General features: G+C 38.2%; 1 protein-coding gene across 1 annotated transcript in view; it reads right to left on the reverse strand.

The window, feature by feature from the left end:
- Positions 1 to 1,626: 1,626 nt before the first annotated feature.
- Positions 1,627 to 22,478, reverse strand: part of DZIP1 (DAZ interacting zinc finger protein 1) — an 89,236-nt gene continuing 68,384 nt past the window's right edge. The window contains exons 17-23 of the mRNA XM_077158540.1: positions 11,036 to 11,198; positions 10,602 to 10,731; positions 10,302 to 10,355; positions 8,773 to 8,966; positions 5,076 to 5,209; positions 3,688 to 3,862; positions 1,627 to 1,986 (exon numbers count right to left, since the gene is read on the reverse strand). Coding sequence (XP_077014655.1) covers positions 1,907 to 1,986; positions 3,688 to 3,862; positions 5,076 to 5,209; positions 8,773 to 8,966; positions 10,302 to 10,355; positions 10,602 to 10,731; positions 11,036 to 11,198 — 930 coding nt within the window. The 3' untranslated portion in view covers positions 1,627 to 1,906. The remainder of the gene's footprint in view (positions 1,987 to 3,687; positions 3,863 to 5,075; positions 5,210 to 8,772; positions 8,967 to 10,301; positions 10,356 to 10,601; positions 10,732 to 11,035; positions 11,199 to 22,478) is intronic.

Below are 22,478 nucleotides of genomic sequence, written 5' to 3' on the forward strand. Positions count from 1 at the left end.
GAAAAATGAAGGGAATGGGTACAGATAGGGATGTAAGTATGCGAAAGCTCTGTTGGTAATCAGAAACATGTTAACTATGTATCATTGAACATAGATTTAAGGTAATGGTTTGTTGAAAACTGTACAAACCAAATCTAATGGATAAAAATTATAGGACTTAACAGTTAAAGGTTGGGCTTTGACAACACAGAAGTAGTAACTTGATTTAAATATTGGGTTTAGGTAGAAGTTCATTACTTTTCCCTAATCCTTTCCATTCCGGAATGAAGACATGGCAGGCACAGAAGTCAGAATAGAAAGCCTGATTAAAAGCCTTATCTTGTCACTTTCTAGTTCTATGGCCTTTTGGCAAGTTATTTAATAACTCTTAATTTCTCATATCTTTAAGATGAGTGTCAGAGCAATAAACTACATCTCACAGATGTTCTAATTAAATGAGCTGATGCATACCTTCATGCATCAAAAAAACCCTGGAACAGCTTTTTTAACTATATTGAATAAATGAACGGATGGAATCTATGAACAAAGTGGCCCTTGTGTCATCTTAGGCATCTGTGTTATTTTAGGTTATCTCTGTCCTACTACATAAAAATTTGATTTGGCATTTATGAAAGCCTTTAGAAACATACATATAAAGTGAATACACTTAGGGAAAAAATGGCATCTCTAGAAAGTTAGGAAGAACTTTTAAAAGCATGGGAATGGGCCACATATAAAAAAGGACTCTGGTGGTGAAAGAAACACATAAAGATATGTTCTACCATTAGATCAGGGTGCTACATTGCATAACTACCAAGACAAGCTTTTTGTTTAGTAAACCTATAATAAGTATAAATTTAACTCAAATAAATCTCTAAACATCTTGGTCAGAATCACCTCTAATAACTCAGCCTCAGTCACAATGATGTAATGGAGGGCTTTACTTGAGAGGTTGACAAAATGAAAAATTCTAAAACTCAACAAATCATTTAGTTAAACTGTTACTTTTTTTGGAAACAGACTACAGATAGTACCACAAAGTATAAAAAATGCAAAAAAACAGTCCAAATGAATTTTTTTACCTTTGACAATGTTCAAGAATATAACTAAATACTTTTGAGGTATTTTATAATCATGGATTTAGCATTTAAAAAAAGTTTAAAAAAAAGTACTACATAAACATACGAATTCAGTAATGACTCAATCTCTTCTATTCATATTCTGATAAATTAATTGGCACCTAAAATAGCTACACTGTATTCATAAAATATCCAAAGTAAAGATTATACTGCAGAAATAGTATTTAAGTTCTAAAATAATTGTTTTAATAGCAACATGCTTACAATGGCCCACTGCTATATATGATGAAGGTATTTCAGGAAAATGTACTTACATTAGGCCTAGTTATATTATAATTAGAAACTTTCTTACATATGAAAAATAACCAGTCTACTCTTAAGGTTTCACTGATTCCACTAATCCAATTTTAAGGATACTAACAGAATTTTATAACACATTCAATATGGGATAATTTACATAAGTAAATATTTTTTAAAAGTTTTAATAATTCAAACCCAAACCTGCTATAAGCTAAAAAACAAATTCCCACTTAAAAACTATTTTTAAAAAATACACTTAACACTAGAATACCATTCTGAAGAAAAAAATTTTATGATTTTTGATGACATGTTATTTTTAAGCAGCAGAAATCTCAAACACCTTTATGTGCTCCAAATACTGTTGACAATCGTTTTTTTAATACTGTATTAGATGCCATTAAAGAGAACCTCGTTCTTTGAATCAGCTTCGTTGTTACTGTGGGAAACACTATAAGGCATGAGCATGAGAATCATGTAGGCAGGTTACTAAAATGCTGTAACAAATACTGTTGGCTTCTGGAAGAGTCGTCTGACATTTGGAATTATAGTTATACATCTGAAGAGTCACTCCAATCAGTCACAGTTACTAGGCTGCTTTTTAATGTGCTTGATTCGTTTTCTTGAAGTCCTATGAAGGAGAAAGAAGAGAAGTCCCTAATGATTAAACAAGCGTCCTGCCAAGCATATAAAAATCCATTTTTTCACATTCTAACTTATCAGTGAACACTGAATCCATTCAATGATCCTCCTTCCCCAGATTCCACAAGCTGTGCAGGTGACTGCTATAAAATCTCACTATGAAATGGCCACATCCCTGGGATACCATCACAGAACGCTTGTATGTAAACTTCACACCCTGCAGCCAGAAGTTCCTCGGCAGCAGGAACCTCATCCTGGGTCTTTCCTTCCCTAGCATTCCGCACAGGGCCTCAGCTTGAAAGTGCTCAACAGTTTTTGTTGTTGTTATTAAGTGAACAGATAGTTAAAAGAAGAAAAAAAGGAGAAGAAAATTAATAAGCCAAGCAGGGATTAAGTGTTGAAAATTGGTCTTCTAGGGTAGATGGTCCTAAATGTGAAGTTAATTTAAAAGTGCCGTGATTTGAGCAACTGAAATAGTGTAGTGTGGAGAATTCCACTTGAGCTTCATTCCAGAAATGTTTACCTTAAGGGGCACAGGGACCAGGCAGTGGAAGAAGAGGAGGAAATGTCCTTAGGGCGCTCCTCTTGGCCCTATGTTCTGACAGAGTCACTGTGCTGAAAACAAGGTCTTTTGTTTTTTCACTATTAGAATCAATCTATAGACGCAGAACAGACAACTAAATGATGGTTACAGAACAAAGATTAATCTTATTTGACAATGCCTAGTAAAGGCACAGCTGGCCGATAGCTTGGGGGAGAAAGAGAGTGAAGGGTAGAGGCAGTAACAGTTCATCTTACAAACTGGGGTAGCGAGAAATAATGCTGAAAATATAGCAAGCAGAGAGATTTACATGTATTAATTTAAAATTACAAATGGGGGTATAAAAATCTGAAGTGGGAGCATGAGAGATGTAGCAGGAGGTGAAAAGAAACCACATTCTCATCTTATCTTAGAGGACATCAAATGATAATGCCTAAAGTTGAGGAATCAAGAAATAGTGTATAAACATATTAAAGCACGTCCCCATCAAATGTACTAATACAGAGTTAATGAAAGGCAAATGTGAGTAGTAAGAGACAGCAGAAACTGTTCTCTATGATTTGATTTTCACCATGTGCAACAATCATGTTGATACAAACATAAATTATGTTAATTCTAAAAATTAAGTGTATTAATAGTTAAGTTACTGGATTTATACACACTCTACACTAGATAGATAGGAACAGTGTCAACTGATAATTTAATTTGTAATTAATCCCACTATCTACAATCCTATAAGAAAAACTTTACCTGGAAAGGTAAGAAAATATTTAGTATGTACTACCTGAAGACTGCCAGAAGAATGGTTTCATTCAAGTATATGATCAGAAATTTTAATTTCTGTGGGACACCTTGCATGAATAGAATATTTGTATGGGCATTTTCAAAGGTAATATTAAAATTTTTTTAAGGACTAAAGATTAAGACTAACTTTAAGTTAAAATAATTAAAAAATATCCACAAATCAATAAATTGTATACATTAAGTACTTATTAAAATAGCATAAAGCAAGCATCAGTGTCTTTGTTATGCCAGTGAAGTTTTCTTGTCTGATGATATATTAACATGGCTTAATTATGTATTTATAAAGATAAAATAAAAATAATAGAAAAATGGACAGAGCTTCTGATAGACACTAAAGCAGCCAACCTTCTCCCTTGGGCCCTCTAGGATTAGATGCACCCCAGGCACTTGGAACATAAATAGGATTTGACTCATTCTTCACCAGTGGAGGTTCCTTTTGTTCTGTACCAGTTTTCTTCCCCAAAGATTTTTCTTCCTCTAAGGATGATATGTCCCAATCATCCTCATCCACATCTGCACACTGAAAGAAATACATGGAAAATAATTAACGTTTCCTAAAAGAATCATTGTTAGAACCCCTCAATTATTCTGTTGGTTAGACTGAGGAGCTAAAACTAAATAATGAGAAAAGAAACTGGGGACATCAGAGGATCCCAAATCTAGTCCTTCCTGCAGGGCAGTGAAAACTCTTTCATTTCATGCCACAGCAATATAAGTTGCCTGCTAAATCATGAATTTAGAAAATTCGCTGCAAATGAAAGAGTATGAAACTAAAAATTGGAGTAGCAGCTAGGCAGGCTTAGGGGCTCTCCATGATAGGAGAACATTAATGACCTCTGTGATAAAAGAACATCTAACCACAGGTAATGTGCAAAAGGGCTCTACAAAAATAGCCTCCTAACCAAAAGGAGCACACACTTCTATCACATCCTTCTAAAGGAAAAAAACATTAGTTTCCCATTATATGATATAACTTCTGTCATTTTTGGCTTATGTAACACAAATAGTACTAACCAATAAAAGAAGTTTGACAAAATGCTCTGGATTCCATAGACGAGCAGAATACAAATTAAATCTAACCTATACCAAAAAAGCTAAGAGTGATGACTTACTAGCAGACCCGGTCAACACCGACTAGCTGTGCCCCATAAATACAGTGGGCGATCTCTATCCACAGAAACACTTCTGGTGTCCTGTGTGGTAGATGTGCTCAGAAAATGTTAGGGCCTATTTTCTTCTACAGACAGTGGATTCAGGTTCTGCCCACCTAGTCACTTGATTCATGTATCTCTCTGAAGCATACTTACTCCAGTTCTTAAGTGGGTCTAAACTCTGAAAAGTCCATATTTTACTTTGAAGTCACACCAGGGCATCAGAAAAGTTCCTGGACTAGTATCTCTGGAAGCCCTAGATTCTAGCTAGTCACAAGTTTCTTCGTGCAAACCAGCTAATATCTATAAGCATCAAATATAATACACACGACATGATTTTTTAAAACCATAAAGTTTTATATGCAAATGAAGTACTACTAGTAGTTATTGCTTCAATATCTTTGATTATCTATGGAATGGAAAGAAATGCAAATCTGAAAACAATATAAGGTAAAAGTCTTAACCTCTACTACACTAACTGATTATATTTTGCTTTTTACTTCACTATAAAAAAGATAATTTAAATATATTCATCAGAAATGAATATCTATATGTAGGTTTAGCAAGTAAAAGCAATTTCACCTTTAGTTCTTCTGGTATTTCTTCTTTTTTGATGAATGCCTCAGCAACATTAATACCACCAACTGGTTTATTAACATTTCTGTGATTTGAAACTGTTTTCTCAACTTTTTCAGTTAGTGTTTTAATGGAGGTTCCTATAGGATCATAAAAGTCAGTCAGGTAAAGTTTTTAAAAAAACTGGATCTATCTTCAGTCCAAAGTAACCTCACAGCCTATTCTGAGACAAAGCCCAAGATTTGTAAATAATTATGTATTAATAAAATAAAATCAATTGTTGTATTTTGAGGTAGAGAAAAATGTTACACTAAACACTTTAACTTTCTTAAAAATCAGACTAGGAGATACAAATTTCTTATTTTAAGAACAAAGAAGAATGGTGTCATTCAAGTACATAATCAGCAACTTTAACTTCAGTGTGATGACCTTCACATATTAACTATATTTTACAGAATTATACAAATACATGGTATTTAAAAATGATATAAAATTAATTGCATCTGATATGTTTTAAAATGTATAACTTATAAACTGTATTCAACAGAATTTTTTTTTTAAATCATTCTTCAGTATGATCTCTCTTCAGCAAATTATCAACCCAGCTACAGGATGGACCTTGTCTGCCTTTGGAATTGCCCCATTTCCAAAAGGCAGCACAATGTATTAGAATTGCCATTCTCACAGTCATCCAGGAACCCCCACCTCCTTCCTCTCCTTAAACTTGAACATCATTAGTTACGAAGCCCATGAAGTTTCCTGAGAGAGTGGCTTTTAGATTAGCTCCATCCTTTCCTTGCATCATGCCAGCTGCCTGGCTCAGACTCCCAGTGTTTGCTCCCTGTGCTGCCCTATCCACAAGGCTCTGGGCCTTCTGTGCTGTTTACTCTCATCAGCTCCTTCACTGCTGGGGATCTAAGACCTCTTGCTATAGGAAAACTCTTATCTTCAATCAGTTCTTAAATCTTTTTGCTACTGAAGACCACACCAAATGCCCTGCAACTGACTCTGGGCCTAACCTGTCCCTCTGCCCCTCATCTCCTCTTCCTCTGTATGACAACCATATACTGAAGCCCATATGGGTTTACTATTTCCGAAGTACACCCACATGTCCTCATCTCCACTTTGTCTCCCTTAAGACATCCTACCTGCTCCTACCCAGCTTTTTGTTGACCAAATGGCTTCTTAATTTTCAAAGTCCACCCTAAACACTGCTTCCTTTCTTAATTTCACTCAAGCCACACAAAAGTAACCTCTTCCCCTGAACTTATTATTGTATTTCTACAGTTACCTGTCTACATTTCTTTCTTTCTCCCTCAGAGATGCTAAACTCCTTACAGTCAAGGGTCTGGGTCTTATGCATGTTTCCACTAATCCTGCAGTGTCTTGTTGAATGAATGAATGCAAACACTAACTGAAACCCTCTGAGGCACCCTGCACTGGGCACAGTGCTAGACTTAGGAACTTAAGACAAGTCCCTGTCCTTAAGGAGCTCTGGTGGGAGGCGCAGATGCACACAGAATCAACATAGACATGAACATGGTGACGTGGGTGGATTCTACACACTGGCAGAGTTACTTCTTGTTAAACGTCTGTTGAAAGAATCAAGAATCAAGTGACTTCAAATCTCATCAATAATCACAGAATAGATGTGCAGTAATAGTTCAATATTTCTGTACCCTTTATGAGGGACACTATGAACTCTCAGTTTTTCATGGGTGTGTGAAACCTAAAACCTATTTACTTAAATTTCTGGCATGAATACTCATAAGCCCAAGGTGACCTTCATTATGGAGTCTGGGATACACTTCTAAATCTGAAACTCCTGGATTTTAAACCAGTGTTGCCCTGGAAAATTAATGTGAATCAATTCTGGAGTGCCAACCCTCTAAGAATTGGGGTCCAGGGAATCTCATTCCTGCAGAAGAGGCCCTGGAAGATGAACACTGATCAGCCTTGGAGTAAACCTGTTTTGTGACAACAGACTTCAGTGCAATGCAACTTATGCTCTTAGGGCAAGACAGTGATAGAGGCTGTAGGTCAACACAAAATGAACAGACTTAATTCCTATCCTTCCTTCCAAGATTTAAAGTCAATGAGGAGGAACAACACAAATGTCAAGTGAACTATAATAGAGGTTATACAGTGTGGTAAGAGCTCTCAAAGAGGACAACAGAACAGGAAAGTGCAAGATCAATTCAAGAAGGAAGACAGAGGCAGGCCTGTGGAAAAGGAAGGCGGTGAGGGCCAATGGCATCTCAGCCAGGCATAACAATGAAATGGAAGCACAAAAAATGCATGCTTAGGAAAGATGACCTACCACTCCTCTGCTCCCTACCATAGACGATTCAAAGGTACCTCAAACTCAACTCATCCAAACCCAAAGTCTCATGTCCACTAAAATGCTCCTCCAGCTCAGTAAATAGCACTACCATCCACCCAGTTGCCCAGGTAAGAAAACTCAGGGTCACTCTTGACTCCTCCATATGTCACTCCCCAAATCTAATCAATCATTGAGTGATGTTGAGGTTCCTCTGCAGGTTTATCCACCGTTTTCTGTCTCCACTGCCCCAACGTCCAGGCCACTATCACCTCCCTCCAGAACTATCATAACAGGTTCCCATCAGGACTTCCTAATCCCAGCAGTTTCTAAAATACACAACTGATCATGTCACTCCCTTGCGTAGAACCCTTCAATGACTTGTTAAAGTAACGTACAAGTAGTTCCTTAATATAGTCTTGATCTAGTCACATTTCTTATCACAGTCTACACTCCAGTCAAACTCAACTCCTTCAATGTTCTAAGCAAGCTCAACTTCTTCAATCCTCCAAGCAAGCTAGGCTTGCTATCCTCTCCTCTCAGACCTTCTCTGATGGCCTGAAGGGAACAGAGACTAAACAGAAACTGGCAGATTAGAAAGTTATTTCAATAGTCCAGGATAGGAAGGAATAAAGACATGAACTAGGTCAGAGGCTGGAAGTTGAAGAGACACTTTGGTGGGAGAAGAGAATATGTGTGTGTGTGTGTGTGTGTCCCCTTAATTACAAATCTGTACAAACACCCAGAACAATCCTAAAAGCTCTGGAGTTGCCTGAAGCTCAGGAGTGCTGATGATGGTACCACAAAAGGGCAGCTGACTTAGGCCAACTATAGCTCTCTCTCACTTGTTTGGCCCCAAAGTTCCTTTCTGTATCCCAGTCATCCATAAACTCTTGGAATTTGATAAGCATCTCAGGATGCTGCAAGGTCTGGGCACCAGGGGAGATAACGTTTAGAGAACAATCAGTAGTTAACAAGGGCTATGAAAGTGCTTTACCATTAATACCTACACTGGTACTTTTTATGTAAGAGAAACATCTAGAGAACATGGGCTAAAGGATGCTTTTATTTGGTACCTCTATAAATAATATTTATTTCATTCATCTGTATCATCTTGAATCAAGGTTTCTCAAAAGTCACACTATTGACATTTTGGGCCAGATAATTCTGTCCTGTGCACTGAATGATGTTTAGTAGCATTCTTGGTCTCTACCCACTAAATACCAGTTACACCTCCCACCACCACCGCCAATTGTGATAACTAAAAACTGTGTCTACAGACATTGCCAGGTGTCCTGGGGGTGGGGAGAAAAACTGCCCTCAGTTGGAGAACCACTGTCCTATAGAAAATATCCCAAAGATTGTTCAATGATAAAAGATCACCTGCAGGCTTGGGAGAAACATCAGAGTCCTCAATTTCACTCCCCTCGGTCCAGTCAGAGTCACTTTTGGCAGTATTCTTTCCAAAGCTCCCCATATTGCTTTTAGATGATTGCACAGGAAGTAAATCTGGGGATGCATATGCCTGTAGGAAGTCATCATCATCCAATTCCTCCTCTGAACTAAAGGGAGGGGTCCTAAACAAATCAAAACCAAAACAGGTGGCTATTTTGATAAGTTTCAGCATTTACAAACTATATGCCTCTGAAAGTGGTCAGAACTTTCTCAGATAATTCCCATAGAGCATATTCTCAATGGCTATAACAAAATGGTGAGGAGTTTCAGAAGTTATGTAAAAGACTGAAGAGTCTTCCAAATCCAGATCTGTCAATCATATGGTATATTTATTAGAATGAATGAATTTACATTTCTCCTCCAAATCCAAATTTGCTTATTCTTAATATTCTTGGCTTTTACATACCTAAGAAACACTTCTAAAGGGAAAAAAAATATTTTCTTCAATAAAACTATTCCATCTTTTAAAATAGCATCATTATTTGTAACTAACATTTCCACTTCATTTTATAAAGAGCAATTATATACATAATATCATTTGATTTTTTTTAACAATGAGGTAGGACATGTATTACCATCTCATTTTTAAGTGAAATTAACAAAAGTTCGGAGAGGTGAAGGGTTCATTCATTTAATAAATACTCATTGAACACCCAGCTTCCAGACATGTATCAGTCTTGCAAAGGTTGATTTCATTTACTCTATATCCTATGAGATACAGGTCTTCCTATGAGATTATATACACAAAAAGTGCTTTTAAAGGGTAAAACAATTCTATTGTCTACTCTATACAATGCCTCAAAGAAGAGATATTTATGGCATTAAAATCTCCAGAACAAGGCAATGATGATCAAACGTACTTAAAATTAAGTTTCACTCATAATTATGAATAATAATATACCTATAATTCTTTGAGTGCCTATTACGTGCCAGGCACTGAGCCATACCCTTTACATATATTATCATTTAATTTGTAGAATTAGCCTCTGATGACGGAGTATTATCCCCAAATTACACATAGCAAAACTGGCATAATACAGGTAAGCAACTGAATCAATGACACACAGTTAATGAGTGACAGAACTAGGATTCTTAGTATCCTGAAAGAACCTAAGAGAGTAAGGTCTAGGATCATTATCAACTTCCCCCAGAAGCTAAAACATTATCTGAAATAAACCTACACTACCATGGATCTAGCCATTAAAACTTAATGTCTCATTTAATTTAAATATGTTTATTAAGAAATTATTGGAAAGAAATGATTCAGGTATGGTCCCACATCTTAATGGAGGATACAACGTGATGTTTGATCATGTAATAACTGACATAGAAACAAAGACATGTCACAAAGAAATCAAAGATTAAGATGTTTAATAATTATAGTATTGGTTAATCACAAAGCATGCTAATTTACAGTGAAAAAAATTTAGATGATCTCCCCCTCCCCAAGCACTCACGTAACAGCAGAAGGCTTTCTGGGAATATGATCTTCTAGGATATTTTTCCTAATTCTAAAAAAAAAAAAAAAAAAAATATATATATATATATATATATAAACATTTCTAAACAGCATGAGTGAATAATATAACATAAATTTCTATGGAACTGGTGATTTTTACTTCTAACATGTATTAAAGAGAAAGAGTGGCACCAAAAATCACCCAGTATCAGTGAGAGACTGGTAGCAATTGCAAGTGTAATTCTCTGTTGGGTCAAACATTAATTTTTAAAAAATTATTTAAGGTCAAAATACTCACTTTGGAACAAATGTTCTATCAGTAAAAACAGGTTGCTGTCTAATCAAATGTCTGCTTTTGGAAGAATGTTGTATTGTTTTGGGTATTTCTCCAGTTGAAAGGGTATCCATTTGAGAAACACTGTACTTATCTGGAAGAGTAGTGTCAGTTATGAATCTTCACTGCTTATGAAAAGTAAGTGAAAAGTAAAAGAAAATAGTACAATACTGTTTACACTACCATTAAAATGAACAAGCAAGTCTCTTTAGTCCAGAATCCAAATGACAGGTTTTATTTTTAATGTAAAAACAAAATCCAAGACCCAATATATAATATTTCAAGCAGTAAGGGAGGTGCCAATTAAGTACCAAATTTGGTAAACCATTTACAATTATGAAAAGGTGGTTAAATAATACTCCCAACTGCAAAAATGAAATGGAGGTCAACAGTCCTACCTGAAGACAGTAATGTTCTTTCCTCAATTTTACAGCTGACCTGATGTTCAAGGAATTCCCTAATTTGCTGAATGTTAGGTATTAGTCTTTCTCTCTCATGTCTTGCTGATTCCACATTTCTTAGCACTCTATTGAAGTGATCACTTGGGATACCCCGTATATTCTGGAGAAATAAAAAATTAATTATCCTGGGATGTTTCTCATTTCATGGGCATATGTCAGCATTAACAGTGAAAACGTTTCAATCTGTCTTACTGAGTTTCAGCTGTGTGTAAGGTGGAGGATGCACCAACATATAACACACTGTCTCGGCCCTGAAACAGCCCACAGTGCAGTTGGGCACATTAGGCGAGTGTATGACTGTATACAGCTGGTTAACAATGCAAGGCTGTGTGCGCTAGGTACCTAATGAGTCCACAAAGATGAGGGGCGTTCCAAGGAGAGAGGTCACCCAAGACTTTAGTAGCCAGAGAAGGATTAAAGGGAGGCTAGAGCTGTGCCCTGAAGGATGGATAGAGTCAAACAAATAGAAAGAAGCGGGTATTTCCAGATGGGGGGGGCAACTTGTGGGAAAGACAGGCATTGAGGCAGATACAGTCAAGGAATGTCCAACAAACAAGTGTTACAAAGGACTAGATGACGAGATCAGAAAGGGAGAGTGAATGCCAAAGAGTTTGAAGATTATTGCAAAGATAAGAGAAAGCCATTGCAGGTGTTAGGGGCTAAACTGTGTCTCCCGAAAATATATGTTGAAGTCCTAAACCGACCCCTCCACCCCACCTCAGAAAGTGAACAGAAGGTCACTGCAGATGGAATTAGTTAAGTTAAAATGAGGTCATAGTGGAGCAGGGTGGGCCCTTAATCCAATGTGGTTGGTGTCCTTATAAGAAAAGAAGAGACACAGACAGATACAGGGAAGACCATGTGAAGATGAAGGAGGCAGAGATTGGAGCAATGCACTACAAGCCAAGGAATGCCAAGGACTGCAGCAGACACCAGATGCTAGAAGAAACAAGGAAGGATTCTCCCTTACAGGATTCAGATGGAGCATGGCCCTGCTGACACCTTGATTTTGTACATCTAGCCTTATGATGGTTGGGTTTATGCATCAACTTGACCAGGTAATGGTGCCTAGTTGTTTGGCCAAGGAAATATTGGCCTAATTGTTCTGTAAATTATTAAGTTGATTTCATCTATAGCTGATTATATCTATAATCAACTGGGAAAATTGTCTTCCATTTCTGTTCGTATATTCTGAATTAATTGTTTCAGCTCCTGTATCTCATTTGAACTATTGGTTTGTTCCTTTGGCTGGGCCATATCTTCAATTTTCCTGGTGTGATTTGTTATTTTTTGCTGGCATCTAGACATTTAATTACCTTAATTAGTTTATTCTGGAGATTGCTTTCACTTCTCTTACCTAGGGTTTTCTTGCTAGATGAGTTTGTTGTCTATCTGTTCTTTGACCTTCAGTTCAGCTTTTTCTGGGTCTCTAGCTTAAGTTTTGTTTAACAGAGGGTAATTTTTCAGTTCTTGTTTTTTTGTTTCTTGTCCTGCTTGTAAGGTGCCTTTTCCCTCCCCACCCTTAGGAGGGTCTACACAGGTATTACAGACTCCAGCCGGTTTTCCCGGACTAAACTGTCCTCCTATCAGGGGGAAGGAGTCACCTGCGTCAGTTTACCCTGAGGGTGAGACCCAGCAGGTTGAAAGACTTTCCTGTGAAGTCTCTGGGCTCTGTTTTTCCTATCCTGCCCAGTATGTGGCGCTTGTCTGCCTGCGAGTCCCGCCAGCAAAAGATGTTGTGGCTCCTTTAACTATGGAAGGCTCTCCCTGCTGGGGGCGTGGTGGAGACAGAGGAGAGGTTGTAGGCTGGTTTTAATGGCTTCAAATTGCCAAGCCCTGGGGTCTGAATTCCTTGAGAGAGGGATTCCACCTAAGTTGGGGTTTCACCCCTCCCCTGGGGAAGGCACAGGCAGGAGACAGCCCTGAAAGCAGTCTGTTTCTGCCTATTCCTGGGGCAGTTGCAGCCCGGGTAGTCCCACTGCTGAATCCAGAGGCAGCCAAGCCTCTGTAGAAACAGCCACAAAAACCTCCGTTTCGTTCCCTTTCCTCTTTTTCGGTTAGCCCAATAAAAGATCTCCGCCTTGACCAGTTTCGCTTGAGCTGGGGGCCTATTTTTTAGTAGTCAGAATTTGTTTATTGATGCCACAATTGTTGTTTGGTTGGACTCAGTCCCTGCTACTGTTGGAGTGACTTTCCTTTCCCTCCAGGAAGCTGCCTGTGGGGGAGGGGCGCTGGGCACCAGACGCCGCAGCTTGGGGAACTCACGGTTCCGGAGACTCACAGCCGTTCCAGCTGGTCCAGACTGGGGTACGCTGTGTGTTTGGTCACTATTGTGGCTCCGAGAGCTGTTCTGTACTGTTTCTGGTTATTTAGTAGTTGTTCTGGAGGACAAACTAAAACGCGCACATTGCTAAGCCGCCATCTTGGCCCCACTCTGCCATCTTCGGGAAAATTGTCTTGAAGCAATGAGAGATGCTTCATTCAATCAGTTGAAGGCTTTAAAAGGAGAGGTGATGCTTTCTCTGCGGACGGTGCTCCCGCCGCCAGCCAGCCAGCCCTCCTCTCCCTCTTTCTCGGTGGGCGGCGCTCCTGCCACGACCCAGCCAGCCCTCCTCTTCCCCCTTCTCCGCTGGCGGTGCTCCCAGCGCCATCTTGCCCTTCTCTTTCCCCTCCTGCTCCGGTGCTCCATCCACCATCTTATCCTTCTCTTTCCCCTCCTGCTCCAGTGCTCCATCCGCCATCTTATCCTTCCCTTTCTCCTCCTGCTCCGGCAGCTCTCCAACCACCACCGTGCCCTCTGCCGCCTTCACCAGCTCCTCCGCCACCGTCCTCGACAGCCTTGCCACCCTCACCTTTCCTCCTCCAGAACAGCTACTGGGGGAGTGGAGACGATACAGAGCAGCTCCCGGAGCCACGACGGAGATCAAAGGGACGGCGTACCCATCCTGGAACGGCTGACTGTCTGGGAGAACCAGCTCCGGTGAGATCACTGAGGGGCGCGGGCTTTCCCGGGCGGGACGGCAAGCGGCTGGAGTCACCCCCTCCTCCTTCCCAGGCCAGCTGGCAGAATAGGACAGGCGGTCCCCTCAAGCCGCGGCGGCTGGCGCCCCCACCACGCACGGCCCCCCGGACCAACTGAGAGAATTGGATCGGAAATCCCCAGGCCACGGAGAACGGTGACCGGGGGAGTCCCTTCCAAACACATGACTCCCCGGTCCAGCTGGGAGCAGTGCACTCTCCCGAGCCGCGGCGGCTGGCGCCCTCCCGCCACGCATGGCGCCCTGGGCCGACTAGGAAATTCGGTCGGGCGCTCTCCTGAGCTGCGGCGGCCGGTGACCCTCCCCACGTTCGGACCCCCGGGCCGGCTGGCACTCTTCCAAGCCGCTTCGGCTGGCAAACCTCCCCCACGGCGAGAGTTTTCCAAGGTTAAAGGACCCACAGCACCTTCTGATGGTGGAACCCACAGACAAACGTGTGCCACGAGTGCCACCTACTGGGCAGGATAGGAAAGACAGAACCCAGAGATTTCACAGAAGGATCTTTCAGCCTGTTGGGTCCAACACCCAGGGAAGTCTGACTAAATGCCCAGACACCAGCAGAAGATAATGGATCACGCTCAGAAAATTGAAAATATGGCCCAGTCAAAGGAACAGACCAATAGTTCAAATGAGATACAGGAGCTGAAACAACTAATGCTGAATATACGAACAGAAATGGAAAACCTCTTCAAAAACGAAATCGATAAATTGAGGGAGGACATGAAGAAGACACGGGCTGAACAAAAAGAAGAAATAGAAAAACTGAAACAACAAATCACAGAGCTTATGGAAGTGAAGGATAAAGTAGAAAAGATGGAAAAAACAATGGATACCTACAATGATAGATTTAAAGAGACAGAAGATAGAATTAGTGATTTGGAGGATGGAACATCTGAATTCCAAAAAGAAACAGAAACTATAGGGAAAAGAATGGAAAAATTTGAACAGGGTATCAGGGAACTCAAGGACAATATGAACCGCACAAATATACGTGTTGTGGGTGTCCCAGAAGGAGAAGAGAAGGGAAAAGGAGGAGAAAAACTAATGGAAGAAATTATCACTGAAAATTTCCCAACTCTTATGGAGGCCTAAAATTATAGATACAAGAAGTGCAGTGCACCCCAAAGAGATTAGACCCAAATAGGCGTTCTCCAAGACACTTACAAGTTAGAATGTCAGAGGTCAAAGAGAAAGAGAGGATCTTGAAAGCAGCAAGAGAAAAACAATCCATCACATACAAGGGAAACCCAATAAGACTATGTGTAGATTTCTCAGCAGAAACCATGGAAGCTAGAAGACAGTGGGATGATATATTTAAATTACTAAAAGAGAAAAACTGCCAACTAAGACTCCTATATCCAGCAAAACTGTCCTTCAAAAATGAGGGAGAAATTAAAACATTCTCAGACAAAAAGTCACTGAGAGAATTTGTGACCAAGAGACCAGCTCTGCAAGAAATACTAAAGGGAGCACTAGAGTCAGATATGAAAAGACAGAAGACAGAGGTATGGAGAAGAGTGTAGAAAGAAGGAAAGTCAGATATGATATATATAATACAAAAGGCAAAATGGTAGAGGAAAATATTATCCAAACAGTAATAATACAATGTTAATGGACTGAATTCCCCAATCAAAAGACATAGACTGGCAGAATGGATTAAAAAACAGGATCCTTCTATATGCTGTCTACAGGAAACACATCTTAGACCCAAAGATAAACATAGGTTGAAAGTGAAAGGTTGGGAAAAGATATTTCATGCAAATAACAACCAGAAAAGAGCAGGAGTGGCTATACTAATATCCAACAAATTAGACTTCAAATGTAAAACAGTTAAAAGAGACAAAGAAGGACACTATATACTAATAAAAGGAACAATTAAACAAGAAGACATAACAATCATAAATATTTACGCACCGAACCAGAATGCCCCAAAATACGTGAGGAATACACTGCAAACACTGAAAAGGGAAATAGACACATATACCATAATAGTTGGAGACTTCAATTCACCACTCTCATCAATGGACAGAACATCTAGACAGAGGATCAATAAAGAAATAGAGAATCTGAATATTACTATAAATGAGCAAGACTTAACAGACATTTATAGGACATTACATCCCACAACAGCAGGATACACCTTTTTCTCAAGTGCTCATGGATCATTCTCAAAGATAGACCATATGCTGGGTCACAAAGCAAGTCTTAACAAATTTAAAAAGATTGAAATCATACACAACACTTTCTCGGATCATAAAGGAATGAAGTTGGAAATCAATAATAGGCGGAGGGCCAGAAAATTCACAAATACGTGGAGGCTCAACAACACACTCTTAAGCAACGAGTGGGTCAAAGAAGAAATTGCAAGAGAAATTAGTAAATACCTCGAGACGAATGAAAACGAAAACACAACATATCAAAACCTATGGGATGCAGCAAAGGCAGTGCTAAGAGGGAAATTTATTGCCCTAAATGCCTATATCAGAAAAGAAGAAAAGGCAAAAATGCAGGAATTAACTGTCCACTTGGAAGAACTAGAGAAAGAACAGCAAACTAATCCCAAAGCAAGCAAAAGGAAAGAAATAAAAAGATTAGAGCAGAAATAAATGAAATTGAAAACATGAAAACAATAGAGAAAATCAATAAGACCAGAAGTTGGTTCTATGAGAAAATCAATAAGATTGATGGGCCCTTAGCAAGACTGACAAAAAGAAGAAGAGAGAGGATGCAGATAAGTAAGATCAGAAATGGAAGAGGAGACATAACTACTGACCTCAAAGAAATAAAGGAGGTAATAACAGGATACTATGAACAACTTTACGCTAATAAATACAACAACTTAGATGAAATGGACGGGTTCCTGGAAAGACATGAACAACCAACTTTGACTCAAGAAGAAATAGATGACCTCAACAAACCAATCACAAGTAAAGAGATTGAATTAGTCATTCAAAAGCTCCCTAAAAAGAAAAGTCCAGGACCAGACGGCTTCACATGTGAATTCTATCAAACATTCCAGAAAGAATTAGTACCAACTCTCCTCAAACTCTTCAAAAAAATCGAAGTGGAGGGAAAACTACTTAATTCATTCTATGAAGCCAACATCACCCTCATACCAAAACCAGGCAAAGATATTACAAAAAAAGAAAACTACAGACCAATCTCTCTAATGAATATAGATGCAAAAATCCTCAATAAAATTCTAGCAAATCATATCCAACAACACATTAAAAGAATTATACATCATGACCAAGTAGGATTCATCCCAGGTATGCAAGGATGGTTCAACATAAGAAAATCAATTAATGTAATACACCATATCAACAAATCAAAGCAGAAAAATCACATGATCATCTCAATTGATGCAGAGAAGGCATTTGACAAGATTCAACATCCTTTCCTGTTGAAAACACTTCAAAAGATAGGATACAAGGGAACTTCCTTAAAATGATAGAGGGAATATATGAAAAACCCACAGCTAATATCATCCTCAATGGGGAAAAATTGAAAACTTTCCCCCTAAGATCAGGAACAAGACAAGGATGTCCACTATCACCACTATTATTCAACATTGTGTTGGAGGTTCTAGCCAGAGCAATTAGACAAGAAAAAGAAATACAAGGCATCAAAATTGGAAAGGAAGAAGTAAAACTATCACTGTTTGCAGACGATATGATACTATACGTCGAAAACCCGGAGAAATCCACAACAAAACTACTAGAGCTAATAAATGAGTACAGCAAAGTAGTAGGTTACAAGATCAACATTCAAAAATCTGTAGCATTTCTATACACTAGTAATGAACAAGCTGAGGGGGAAATCAAGAAACGAATCCCATTTACAATTGCAACTAAAAGAATAAAATACCTAGGAATAAATTTAACTAAAGACACAAAAAACCTATATAAAGAAAACTACAAAAAACTGCTAAAAGAAATCACAGAAGACCTAAATAGATGGAAGGGCATACCATGTTCATGGATTGGAAGACTAAATATAATTAAGATGTCAATCCTACCTAAACTGATCTACAGATTCAATGCAATACCAATCAAAATCCCAACAACTTATTTTTCGGAAATAGAAAAAGCAATAAGCAAATTTATCTGGAAGGGCAGGGTGCCCCGAATTGCTAAAAACATCTTGAGGAAAAAAAACGAAGCTGGAGGTCTCGCGCTGCCGGACTTTAAGGCATATTATGAAGTCACAGTGGTCAAAACAGCATGGTATTGGCATAAAGATAGCTATATCGACCAATGGAATCGAATAGACTGCTCAGAAATAGACCCTCTCATCTATGGACATTTGATCTTTGATAAGGCAGTCAAGCCAACTCACCTGGGACAGAACAATCTCTTCAATAAATGGTGCCTAGAGAACTGGATATCCATATGCAAAAGAATGAAAGCAGACCCATATCTCACACCTTATACAAAAGTTAACTCAAAATGGATCAAAGATCTAAACATTAGGTCTAAGACCATAAAACAGTTAGAGGAAAATGTTGGGAGATATCTTATGAATCTTACAATTGGAGGCGGTTTTATGGACCTTAAACCTAAAGCAAGAGCACTGAAGAAAGAAAGAAAGAAATGGGAGCTCCTCAAAATTAAACACTTTTGTGCATCAAAGAACTTCATCAAGAAAGTAGAAAGACAGCCTACACAATGGGAGATAATATTTGGAAATGACATATCAGATAAAGGTCTAGTATCCAGAATTTATAAAGAGATTGTTCAACTCAACAACAAAAAGACAGCCAACCCAATTACAAAATGGGAAAAAGACTTGAACAGACACCTACCAGAAGAGGAAATACGGATGGCCAAGAGGCACCTGAAGAGATGCTCGATGTCCCTGGCCATTAGAGAAATGCAAATCAAAACCACAATGAGATATCATCTCACACCCACCAGAATGGCCATTATCAACAAAACAGAAAATGACAAGTGCTGGAGAGGATGCGGAAAAAGAGGCACACTTATCCACTGTTGGTGGGAATGTCAAATGGTGCAACCACTGTGGAAGGCAGTTTGGTGGTTCCTCAAAAAGCTGAATATAGAATTGCCATATGACCCAGCAGTACCATTGCTAGGTATCTACTCAAAGGACTTAAGGGCAAAGACACAAACGGACATTTGCACACCAATGTTTATAGCAGCGTTATTTACAATTGCAAAGAGATGGAAACAGCCAAAATGTCCATCAACAGAAGAATGGCTAAACAAACTGTGGTATATACATACGATGGAATATTATGCAGCTTTAAGACAAGATAAACTTATGAAGCATGTAATAACATGGATGGACCTAGAGAACATTATGCTGAGTGAGTCCAGCCAAAAACTAAAGGATAAATACTGTATGGTCCCACTGATGTGAATGGACATTAGAGAATAAACTTGGAATATGTCATTGGTAACAGAGTCCAGGAGGAGTTAGAAACAGGGTAAGATAATGGGTAATTGGAGTTGAAGGGATACAGACTGTGCAACAGGAATAGATAGAAAAACTCAAAAATGGACAGCACAATAATACCTAAGTGTAAAGTAATCATGTTAAAACACTGAATGAAGCTGCATCTGAGCTATAGGGTTTTTTTTTTTTACTATTATTATTACTTTTATTTCTTTTCTCTATGTTAACATTCTATATCTTTTTCTGTTGTGTTGCTAGTTCCTCTAAACCGATGCAAATGTACTAAGAAACGATGATCATGCATCTATGTGATGATGTTAAGAATTACTGATGCATATGTAGAATGGTATGATTTCTAAATGTTGTGTTAATTTCTTTTTTTTCCATTAATAAACAAACAAACAAACAAACAAACAATGGAGAGACTGGAGGGAACGCCTGAAAATGGAGAGCTGTGTTCCAGTAGCCATGTTTCTTGAAGATGATTGTATAATGAAATAGCTTCTGCAAGGTTAGTGTGTGACTGTGAAAATCTTGTGTCTGAAACTCCTTTTATCTACCTTATGGACAGGCGAGTAAAACATATGGATTAAAAATAAATAAATAATAGGGGGAACAAATGTTAAAATAAAGTTAGATTGAAATGCTAGTGATCAGTGAAAGGGAGGGGCAAGGGGTATGGTATGTATGAATTTTTTTCCTTGTCTTTTTGTTTCTTTTTTTGAATTGATGCAAATGTTCTAAGAAATGATCATGATGATGAATATAGAACTATGTGATGATATTGTGAGTTATTGATTATCAAGAATGGAATGATCATATAATAAGAATGTTTGTGTTTTATGCTGTTATGTTGAATAAAAAAAACAAAAGTAAAACAGAAAAAAAAAAAAAAGGAGAGGTGATGATTTCAGCAGTCAAAGGAGAATTTTCTACTTCAGGTGACCAGCTTCTACTGGGGAAGTCATCGAAAATCTTCACTGGAGTTCTCAGCTTGCAGCGTTACCTATGGAATTTTTACTCATGCAAATCCACAGTTGCATGAGACAATTTTATAAAATCTCATAATATTTACAGATACCTCCTGTTTGTTCTGTTCTCCAGAGGGTCATGACTAATAAAAGCCTACAGAACTGAAAGACAGTAAGTTCTGTTGTTTTAAGGCATCTAGTTTTTGTCACTTTGTTATGACAACCCAAGAACACTGAGATAAAAAGTTTTCAGTTATGAAAACTGCATAATTAAAGAGCTGATTTCAGAAAATTAATCTGGATTTGGTGATAATCTAGAAGAAAACTAGTTAAAGTGTTATTTATTTGGTAATAGTGTTACCACCCCCCTCTCTCATCCCCATGTCACCCTGTCTTCCTTCAGCCTTCCCATTCCAGGAAGTGGCCTATCATTCACCCATTTGCCAGGACAGAAAATTCAGTCATCAGATTAAGTACCACTGTCAAGAAGGGGTTTTCTCTAAACTTGGTTATTCAAGCTCCTCTTCTTTTCCTTCATTTCATGTCACACAATCTATCATCATAAATGTACCACCCCCGGGCAGTGCAACAGTAGCTCAGTGGTAGAATTCTCGCCTGCCATGCCGGAGTCTGGGTTCAATTCCCAGAGCCTGCCCATGCCAAAGAATAAAAATAAAAATAAAAATAAAATAATAATAAATGTACCACCTGTCTGTGTGATCATTTCTTTAATGCCTGTCTTCAGATGCCATGAGTCTGGATGGAAACGTTAATACAGTAAGAACATCAGCCTTTCTAATTAATATACAAAATTTAAAGCAATTCCAATTAGAAACACAATACAGGTTATTCTGAAATTAAAGTTATTTCTAAATTTCTTTGGAAAACAAAAAGAAATTTTTGAAATGAAATTTTTGAAATAAGAAGACTAGTGAAGAAGGCATGATCTATACAAGATATTAAAATATTATTATAAATAAGGATTTGCTACTAAATCAGTGTGATGGAAGCAAAGGAATACAAAAAAGCAGGCTAAAACAATTTAAAGTCCTAAAACAAATCCAAATATACATAGGAATTTTCTATATGATAAAAATACCATTTCAAATCAATGCAGAAAGAATGGATTATTAAAAAAACGATAGTGGGACAATTGATTTAATTAGAATCACCATAACAAAGTCACCATAAACAAAGAGAATAGAAAATGAAAAGACAGAAAAAAATGTGTTCACACAGGAAAAGGTTGCTATCCCTAACATGCAAATTTCCCCACAAATCAACAACAACAAACAATTCAACAGGATAAATGACAATGTTAATTCTCAGAAGGAAAAACACAAGAAGTGACTGAACATATGGAATAAGGCTGAGCTTCACTCAAAGTTAAAGAAATGCAAATTCAACATTTTTTCTACTTGCTAGTTTGACCAAAACACACACAGACACACACAAAACAAAAAACAGTTTGATAGTATCTAGAGCTGGCATGCTGGCAAATTTATAATCTGTTGGTGAAAGTGAAAAGTGGTGCAACCTTTGGCAGTAGAGAGTATCTATCAGTTCCTTTTAAAATGTAAAATGCTCACATCCTCTGATCAGGCAAACTAACTTCAAAGAACTTAGAAATCATAGCATAAGTGTATAAGAATATATGTTAAGAATGTGAACTATAACATTGTTTTTAGTAGCTCCAAATTGGAAACAACTTAAATTTTAAAAGCCCATCTTTAGGGGAATGTTAGAATGATTGTGGTATTTCTACATTATAGAGTACTGTATTGCTATTAGAAAGAATGACATAGTGCTACATGTACCCACTTTTATAAAAAAATTTTATTGATAAAACAACTGTACAAGCACATATATTCTTAACATACAAACATTCCATACATGGTGTACAATCAGTGGTTCACAATATTATCACATAGTTATATGTTCATCTCCATGATC

Source organism: Tamandua tetradactyla, chromosome 4, assembly GCF_023851605.1.
Source record: "Tamandua tetradactyla isolate mTamTet1 chromosome 4, mTamTet1.pri, whole genome shotgun sequence".
Lineage (NCBI taxonomy): Eukaryota > Metazoa > Chordata > Mammalia > Pilosa > Myrmecophagidae > Tamandua > Tamandua tetradactyla.